General features: G+C 42.2%; 1 protein-coding gene across 1 annotated transcript in view; it reads right to left on the bottom strand.

Moving 5' to 3' along the window:
* Nucleotides 1-1,652: 1,652 nt before the first annotated feature.
* mei4 (meiosis-specific, MEI4 homolog (S. cerevisiae)) overlaps nt 1,653-10,025 on the bottom strand; it is a 44,563-nt gene continuing 36,190 nt past the window's right edge. Inside the window, exon 5 of the mRNA XM_076756902.1 lies at nt 1,653-1,895. Within this exon, the coding sequence (XP_076613017.1) occupies nt 1,653-1,895 (243 nt within the window). The remainder of the gene's footprint in view (nt 1,896-10,025) is intronic.

Genomic DNA, 10,025 nt, shown 5'->3' with positions numbered 1-10,025 from the left:
TTGGTTTCCTACTGCAGTGTTTTGTTGGGATTATTTGCCCCTCTGGTGTCTCTGTTATCGGTTTGTTTTTCCATGTTTCTGTGTAATTACTGCCTGTTTAAAGCAAATTTCAATTTCAAGATGCAGGTTTCTCTTGGCTGAAGTAACAATCGGTGTACAATAACACACACAGTACTGAGTCTGAACCGTTTCACCACATCATCCTGTAAAGTTTTAACACTTTTTCCCCGCAGTTAACAAGCTGGAAATGATCCAGATCCTTTTTGTCACACTTCTGTTGTATTTTAGGACCTGCGCTGAACCCCTGCAGGAAATACTAAACATAATCTCCCATTTACTCAACACCAAAGGCTCTAATATCCATGGTGGAGAATAACATGAAAAGCCTTAGTCATTACTCACATAAATAAAATAAACCTTTGTAAGCACTCTTCCTTGATGCATTACACAAAGCAAACTATTAGCACTTAACAAGAAAAATTAGTAATTTTGTGGCTTTCAGTGATCGTTTTAGCATCATTCCTCACTTAACAGCAGCACTGCAGAAACACTTTGGACGTTTTTGTAAAATGATTTTGCAATAAAAATTAACATTTAAAACATAAAAAACACATTTATTACTGGATAACAGATACATTTAATGTTAGAGTGAAGTAAACAACTATCAGCAAATATCTGGATTCACTGTTTTCCAATCAGCTGTGCATTTCATACCATTTAATAGAATGAACAAACAAAAGAGCTGAAGCGCAAACATTCCCCATATTTCTGACTGACATGGCAGATTAAAAAGTTCATTAAGTATGTTTTTTTGGTTATATTTCCTTTTATTTGGATCACCTGGATTGCCTTCTGGTTATGTTTTGTTCTGTATTGATATTTACCTCCCACGGCTATGTCAACAATCATTTATTGAGAGTTTGGGGGGGGGGGCTTGATGTTCACCTTTAGATAGAATCTTTGACTTGACGTTAAACACACGTGGATAATAAGTTTGACGTATGTATGTCAACACTGGCCAGCAGTCACAGCCCACAACGTTTACATGCTCAGTATCTGAACTACTGTTGAACAGAATAATTCTAGATCTTTTATTTCTTTAAGGGCAAAGCTGGAAATATATTCTTTATTTTCAACAACGGCTCACAAACACGTGGTTTAATTTGAAAAAAGACTCAGCTGGTCACTCAAACAGGAGGAAATGGAGCATTTGTTGGGGACTATTTTCAGCGGCGGATTAATCCACATTTGGTGGCAGTAGGAGTGTGTGTGTGGGCTTGAGTTAAAATAAACTCCAGCTTGTGTGTTCATGGTGATGAAGGAACGTGTCAGTGTGGCTCATGGAGGTGTTGTTAATAGTTTCTGGACAACAATGGGGCTCTATGGCTCAGAGGAGGAAGGCGCAGCAGGCTGTGATACACACAGGTCTTGTTAGTAGACACATTCAGTGTTGATTTTGGTCTTTTGAGGGACTGAAGATTATGGGCCTTTGTCAATATGACGTACTCTGTGTATTCCTTTTAAGTGCACCAAGCCACAACGCCGGTCTCTGTAGATGCTGCTCAGCCGTGTGAGGCCGTTGTTTCAAACCAACTGTGGCAGTGAAAAGCAAATCTCTGAACGTGGCCTGCCTGCTCTGCACTCAGGGGTTCTTATCTGTCCGAGGAAGTGAGGAGACCTCCTATCCTCCACATGGCGATGGAAAACAAGGGAAACTCATCTGACAATAGAAAGACGCGCTGTTCCAAGTGACTCAGGAAGCCCGTCTGCTCAGACCCCACCTCCACCCTGCAAGGTACCTTTGACTTCTGCAGAAGCTCCTCCAGGACCCAGAACAGGTGGCACGAGTTCTGATACTGGTCCACGGGAAACTCCTCGAGCCCTGAGCCTTGCGCCTGGAAAGGAACATCAAAATTAGGGCTGCATAATCCACATCAACACTTCACTGCTGATGAACAGATGACTTAAACAGGCGACTGATGCAATGTGGGATTTTGTTCCAGATTTTAATGTATGTACAAAAATACTCTTTACATCATCTAAAGCTTTATATCTTTAGATGATGATGGATGCTACTGCCTCTGCAAACCTCCAAAAGTCTTTCACAACTATAAAAACAAGTCGCTGTTGATATAAAATGAGGCAGGATTCAACCAGCTCAGGTATCCCACGAATAAAAGTGATTCGGACACAGCTCTGACTCTGAGTGTAGGAGGACCAAACGGTGTGTACCAACGACCTTGGCACTCCAAATCACCACAGTACTCCAGAGGGAGGAAAACTACCCACGCCGCAAAATCAGATTGCAGTTGCTCAAGGCATGATGGAAAGAAGCCAATTATTGAGTGGCTTCTTTGCTAAAACATCAGTATGTTTGGCTGCACTGCAAACAGATAGACCGGCTGCCAGGTGATAGGTACTGTCCTGACCTTTATGCAACAGTGAAGAGGCTTCCTAACCATCTCAGGGCGTCCATCCACTCACTGACTACCTAAATGTCCTCTGGCAGATATGGGCAAGACTTTCCCTGACTGCCTCTTCCACTGAGGACACATCAGTGTTCAGGAGTTCAGGATCTGCTGAGTGTTCCTTCCACTGCACGACAAAAGCCCAGTGGAGGTCCGAAGTTGACTTCATGAGAAACGTGATGTAAAACTGGACATTTGGCCATGAAACACAGTACCACGCTAGCAAGAGATATGCTCGTCATCTGCCCCGTGGAGGCCGACCTGATCACTCTGTCTAATGGTCCTTCTTGGTCCTTTGGTGGCAGATTGTTCAATACGATCGAAACATACACATTTATGACAGTAAAACTGATTTCATTCATTATATTTCTTTCCATTTTTTGAAGTCTCACAGTCATTTTGCATCTAGTAGTCTGCAGAAACCGGTCTAAATTGGTGTTATCGATCATAACCTTGATTTTATTTGATGACTCGTCATATAAGCGGTTCTACAGGATCTCCTTGGAACATTTCTTGGCAAAAGTGCTTCAACGTGAAATCCTTTACATCCATGAAGGCTTGTCTACTTTGGTATACAACCCAGTCCCCTGGGGTAACCAAAGCCAATCTTGACAGCTTCCTTCATCTTTGGTGTTGGCTTGCTGCCATTACAACCTCCTGGCCACATCTTTGAGCAGCAGCCTCCGCAATGACAGACGTGAACTCTAAAACGGTGGATATGGCAGAGCTTCTTACCACCTCCTGGGGTCAACCAGCACAGACACATTCTCTACTTGTGTGAAATACTACAGCCAAGATGGAGATATCAAAGACATCCTTTAAAGTTTATGACCGCCTAGCATTCATGATCGATGTAACCCAAGGCAGAGACAGTGGTACGGAACCAGCAGAGAAGGTGCATCATTACTCAAATGAAGCAACACTGGTGCAATCCTTCAGGGCGGATGGACTGATAGATGATGTTGCAACATGCTGCGAATACATGCACACACTATTTAGCAACAGATGACAGGACAAAAAGAAGAGGTACGAGGTGTTATTGCTTTCAGAGTACACAGTAAGCCAAGTTCAAGGCCTACAATACACAAAATACTGCAAACCAAATGTTAATTATTCAAATAACAGAAGCTGCTGGATTCCTTCCAGGCTAAGTCTCAGTGTTCCTTCGTTAATGTGTGTGTGTGTGTGTGTGTGTGTGTGGCTGATTTCTGCGCATGTGAAAGTTTCAGTGTGTGCACCTTTGTGTGTGAGATGTCACAGAGAAAAACAACCGCCAGATGGCTGTCAGGTATTCCTCCAGGGTTACGATTTCACAGAGCTGACAGAATGTGACAACAACACCCCTTAACCCTTACACACACACACACACACACACACACACACACACACACACACACACACACACACACACCACTTAGACAGCATCAGGATTGGGTCACTTTGCTCTTTGAAACACCATTTTCTCACAATTCAATTGTTCAATTTCGCCTTCTTATAAACTCTTACAAACTGTTTCTGCAGCCTCACTCACAGATTATTGGAGACAGAATTCTCCTGCTGACAAAGTTTGGATTCATGACCAAGAATCCACCACATCAAACCTCAGTGCTGATGTGGATCTGGCCTCACATTTCTTGCGCAGGTTAGTTAGCTATGTTGCTAAAGCTAATGACTCATTATGTTATTTGGGGGCACAAATTAGCAAAGCAAGCACCAGCTGTCCAAAATCACCAAAGCTCACATAAATACATTTGAATATTATCAATGACTAAAATGAGAGTGAAGTTGTTTTTAATGCTTGTTGCTCGGTATCTTGTCAGCTCACACAGGAATTAAATACACAGATGAAACTTTATTCATGCTATCTGTGACTTGCAGTGAGAGCAGTGTGGCAGATACTCCCAGTATCTATGAATACGTCTGTACAGTCGATGGCACTGACGAGCAGAGAGCTTGTCATATGATTAAATCTCGGCTGTGTTATCCACATTTGAATATCAGTTTGTTGATTCAAAGGCCCAGAACTCATAAATTTAAGTCATACTAACATACAATACAGTCACTGAAAAGTGAGTTACTGTTTATCTTCTCGGCTGCTTATGATTCAAAGCACGGGCCTGCTTTGCTCCAGGGTTTCACGCAGTCTTATGTTGTTGTCGTCTATTGTTAGCTCGACTACTAAAATAACTGCCAATTTGAGTGTGATAACAGGTTCCAATCATGTGTAAGAATTGTCTTTGAGCTGAGTGAAGGGACTGTGCTGAATATATATATATATACACGCAGATTTGCCATTAAGAGATGGTGCCAGGCAGCTTGACACAGAGGCCTCAGATACTCACACTGTCTGCTACAGCAACTGTCAACAAGATGGAAAGGCCACATTTCATCTGAGCGAACACGGGGAGGGAGGACTGCAGTGTGACGTGCAAATCATGGTTAAAAAGATGATTATCTGGGCTCTACCCATGCACAGATCCTGGATGATTTCTTACCACCCTGTGACTGTCGCTGGACAACCAAGACATGGAACGACGCAAAGATGCAAATGTGGGAATTAAAGCTTCCTGAAGGATTTCCAGCATTGAGAACGTCATGATCTATTTCAGTTTGACTGACTGCACAGTGAACATCCTGTTCGGGGGCTTTACCATTAATTAATATGCAGATTTGCTTGATTTAAACCAGAAAAACAACTCTCTACACATACCACAGAGTTCAAACCACCTCACTGATGTCTGGTGAAGGGCTGCTTCTTTAATTAATCGATTAATTGTTTAGTCTGTAAGAAATCCCACTTTGCCACGGCTTCAATTTCATTTAAAACAGATAAAATCAGCAAAAGATCATTTTCGAGAAGCTGGGACCAGATAATGTTGTTCTTAAACAGCTATTGAATATCAAAATGGATTACTGTTTGACATTTCTTAACAGCTCAATAATGTAGAGAACCGCCGACAGGTACTGGATGGTTCCTCTTCTTTAAAAAAATAAAAATAAAAAAATAGTAGAGCTGGAACAATTGTTTGCCAACATTTTTTTAGTTAATTGTTAAAGTCCATTGTTTGGCAAACATTTCCTGGTGTTTCTTCGAAAAAGTGAGGATTTGCTGCTTTTCTCTGTTTTATATTATTGTAAATTAATTATCTTTGGGTTTTGGTCTGTTGGTCGGACAAAACGAGTAAATTAAAGACGTGACTCTGGAGTTTGGGAACATTTCCAGGGTATTTTTGGTGGATAACCAGGACGTCCAAAAGTTGAGACTTTATCAAAAGTTCTGCATCCTGTCATTTTTGAAAACATGAAAAATGACCCTCAACAACAAACGTCTCCATTGAGAGTTTGCTCTTCAAGGATACACATCATTTACAACCACCAAGCTGGACAAACACTGCAATTTGAAGCAAAACAGGAGGTCATCTTAACAAATGTGAGGAGGCACAGAGTACTTTAACAGGGTCAAACCTGCCAGCAGACATTGTGCAGAAAAGGCTGCCTGCCAAAAGCCTTTCAACACCTTTTCCTTCAGCCTCACAAACGAAGAACTCATTTCCTCCTAAAACTGTTGCTTCTCCACGTTAATCTGCTCTGGTTCACCTCACTCTGACAGGACAAACTACGCAACTAATCAGGCATTATGTGTTAGAATTATGCTTATTTCTTGTCTAGAGCAATATCAGGTGCAACGATGCACAATCCTGCACAAACTACCAGCAGCCACAGTTCACACTCGAGTGAGCGGGATGATTATTTACTTTTATATGTGACGAAATTCATCGCCTCTCTAACCAACACGGTGACAACAACATATAAGAGCATTCAGGAGGAAGAGGCGGTTTATGCCAGTCAGGCTGCTGAGAGGAAGCCGAAGATATTCTTACTTTCATCTCCAACCTGTCAAGCACTCGCGTGGTCAAAGAATTTATGAAGCCATGAAGTGAGACTCGATAGAGCAAAAATCGATAACTGGAATGAAAATCTAGTGGGAGCTGTGATGGAGCAGCTGTGAAGAACATAAACAAACTACAACTACTCGTCCAACGGGGGGCTGACTCTAACGGTCACCTGAGATAAAAATCCATCCTCACACACAACACATACAGTCAATGAAGACACCTGTACATACTGTCAACTCAGTGCCTCTTTTTTTTCTAGGATTACTGTTTGGATATTTATTGCCTTTATTGGATAGTGAGAGGTGAAGAGCAGACAGGAAACAGGAGAGAGAAGGGTATGACGTGGAACAAAGGTCGCCTGCTGATGAACGTGATTTTTAGCGTGGTAATTAGATTGAATTATGTGATATGTGCTGGAGTCAAGTATGTAGTGCACAAACAGCGTCAAGAGGTTTATTCAATTGAACGTTAGCATTAGCACTGAGGAACTGTCACACAACAGTGTTGAAAAGTTAGGGCTGACAAAGACAGCCAAAATGTAAAATCATGCTATTTTTTCTTTCATTTAACCGACAGTATGATGCTATTTGATGAAGTCCAATGCCTGCTTTAAAACTAGGAACCAATAAGTGAACCGGTCTCCTCCATTCATTGGGACCTGAAACAATATTTTATTGAAAGACTGGGATCAATCAAACATTGATTAAAAATGCTGGATAGTAACAGTCTGCACATTCTGCCCATCTGACAGGACATCAAACAACGCAGTGGAAAGGAGTCCAAGTTTTCGTAGTTTCTGTATCAGATTTGATGAGTCAGATCACTTCTGACTACTTAAAGTTTACCTAAAAAGTGAGCACATGAGTGAGTCCATGTCACAGGCCTGTCTGTCTGTCCAGCTGAAACAATCTGAAATCAATGGCTGGAAAATGGGGTTCTGAGGAGCTCTTGACAAGTCATAAAACATCTACTATATTCATGTCTCTCTGTTCTGTTTCATTTCCATGTCACTGGAAATCAATGTTCATGGCATGAAGGGAAAAGAAACACAATGCAGACTGACAGCTTCATCAAGCAGGAGCTGAGCGAAAATCACCAGATCTCAGATTGCTTCTTGAAAAAAGAGATGTTAGAGGTGCCACATTTTATTGAATTGTCTCTCCATCAGTGGGTGGTTGTGTTCCCCACAGTGGATTCACTCTAAAATCCCCTGAGGAATATCTTTTACAACCCACCGCACAAAGTATCCTATCTAACTAGATCTAAATAAATCATCATGGCGGTAATGCTACACGACTGGCCATGTTTCTGCCAAATATCAAACCAGAAATAATTCTGTTGAGAAGACAAAGCAGAAACAACAAATAGCAAATGTTCATGCAGCACAATCAATATAACTAACAACAGCCTCTGTTTTTGGACCTTTACAGACTTGAAGTGCAAGCTTTGAGGTCACGTCAACACACAGAAGGACTGACAGAGAGCTTCATCATCACATGGTGCAACGACAATCACCTGAAGCTCAATCTCAGCCGAACCAATCAGCCCGTGGAGGACTACAATGCTTCAAATATGGAGGCTGCTGCAAAGAAGCTACTGATTGTAAAACGTGGAAGCAAAGAAGATCTTTACAATCAGCACAGTTTGACGGTGGACGCCCAAGATTAGAGTCACCAACTCAGTATGTGACCAAATGTGAAACATGGTCTAATCTACTGAACATCATGATGTCACAGTGAAGCCGACCTTTTACCTTTTGGCTATAAAATGCCAATAACTTCATCGCTTTATCCCGTGAGATATTGGTGTGTAATCAGCGTATGGATTCTTCCCTTTTGTGAGGTCACAGTGACCTTTGACCATGATAATCTAATCAGTGCAACCATGAGTCCAGGCTTGCATAGCTGGACCAATCTCGACACTTTTCAGCTGAAAAGGTAACAGCTGACCATCTTAGGGTAATTATTCAGTGTGTTATTTTGTCCTATGAGATTTATTGACGTGTGTATGTGCGCTGCATTTAATTGATCTGCTGTTGGTGAATGCGGTAAATGAATTGAATCTAACTGGAAAATTTGAGCAGGCATTGAAAACCACCTTTTGGCACTCAGTGACAATACAGTACTGATTCGATACCCTGCTCGAGACTGCTGTCTATATTTCAAACTTATATTTCAAAGATTTGGAGATAAGACCATTACAGGAAGTGATAGAGGGTCCATCTGCATGTACCCAGATCAGACTCCTTCTCTAAGTGAGACGCTGAAAACAGCAGGACAGACTGATTGAGCTGTCTGTTGGCTCGTTAGCGCTCCTCGGGGATCTGATGGGCCGCGGGCTGACAGTGACGGGATTTGCTGCCGCTGCCTTTTAATAATCCTGATAAACTACCGTCTCCCTCCACGACAGTTACAGGACAGCTCTTCACTTCCAGGCCAAAACGCAAAGTCAGAGTGAGCCTTATCCTCAGCGTCTCCTCTCCCAGTGAGTGACCTCAGCTACAGGTGGGACGTGAGGGAGAAGAAGTTTATTCTGCAATCAACTTTCCAGGTGAGCCTGATGATGAGTTCTGGATTTTAAGCTTAGCAACAGGATACTGTAGAGAGTCTCTGCATGTCTGCAGGAGGCTCCACCTGTTACCCAGAGGCTCCTAACCTTCAACTGTGCCCTCAAAAGGTGATAATTAGCAACCCTGAGAGTCAGTTCATCAGAAATGAACACAGTTATCTGTCTTTGCAAGGTGTAACACCCTCACAGCTGTTCTGAGCATTTAATTTGGATTTTAGCCATTTTCCAAACATGGACGTAATGTAAACATCACCTTTCCAACTGTCAATGCAATGTTATAGTACTGAAGGTTTGGCAGCTAAAAAGCCAGATAACCTTCTCTGGGAGTGGGTGGAGACCAAACCAGAGCTAAAGAAAGAGCCAATGCAGGACTTACATTCATCACATGGACACAAACACAATTCTAAAGTGATGTAATGTCACCCTGTCTTTTTATTACTTCCATACTTATTACTTACTTATTAACGTGGCCTTGTTTGTACTTGTCTAAAAAAAGTAAGTTATAAGATAATAAAAAGATTAATCGACTATCAAAGCAGTTGTTAGCTGCAGCCCTGCTGTGGTCAAAATGAGAAATGACGCAACTGTTTTGAGAGTGTGGAAACAATAAGCCGCTGAACATTTCATGATTTTGGGACTCCATGTAGAGACGTTTGAATACGGCGTCTCAAAACAAACAACCTCTTCATACCTGCGCAAGAACCCTGCTGATCGCCACTGCTGGGATTCGGAAATGTGAAAGGCCTTCTGCACCGAGGGGGATGAGGACCTGTACTGTGGTGAGGAGACAACTCCGCCATCTGTATGCAGCGAGGGAGCCTGAAGCACCATGACCCAGATAACATCAGCTGCACTGAGATTATAAAGCTGCACCCTGAATGGAATTTAATCGTCCATTTGATTGGACCTGGAGCTCGTTACTGTTCTGACTGGGTCACAGTCAGACAGACGGGCGGGGCTGAAAGTTTCTAAGCGGAAGGAAATAAAGGGATGAAGACAGATTGGAAGACGTCCACAAAAACACTTTATAAAAAGGGTTCTAACTTCAAAGTCAGCACATCACTGTTGAAAACGGTAAACGGTTCTTCTTCTA

The sequence above is a fragment of the Chaetodon auriga genome, chromosome 18, assembly GCF_051107435.1.
Source record: "Chaetodon auriga isolate fChaAug3 chromosome 18, fChaAug3.hap1, whole genome shotgun sequence".
Classification (NCBI taxonomy): Eukaryota; Metazoa; Chordata; class Actinopteri; order Chaetodontiformes; family Chaetodontidae; genus Chaetodon; species Chaetodon auriga.
The sequence above is the reverse complement of the archived record's forward strand: the minus strand, read 5'-3'. Positions and strand labels throughout refer to the sequence as shown.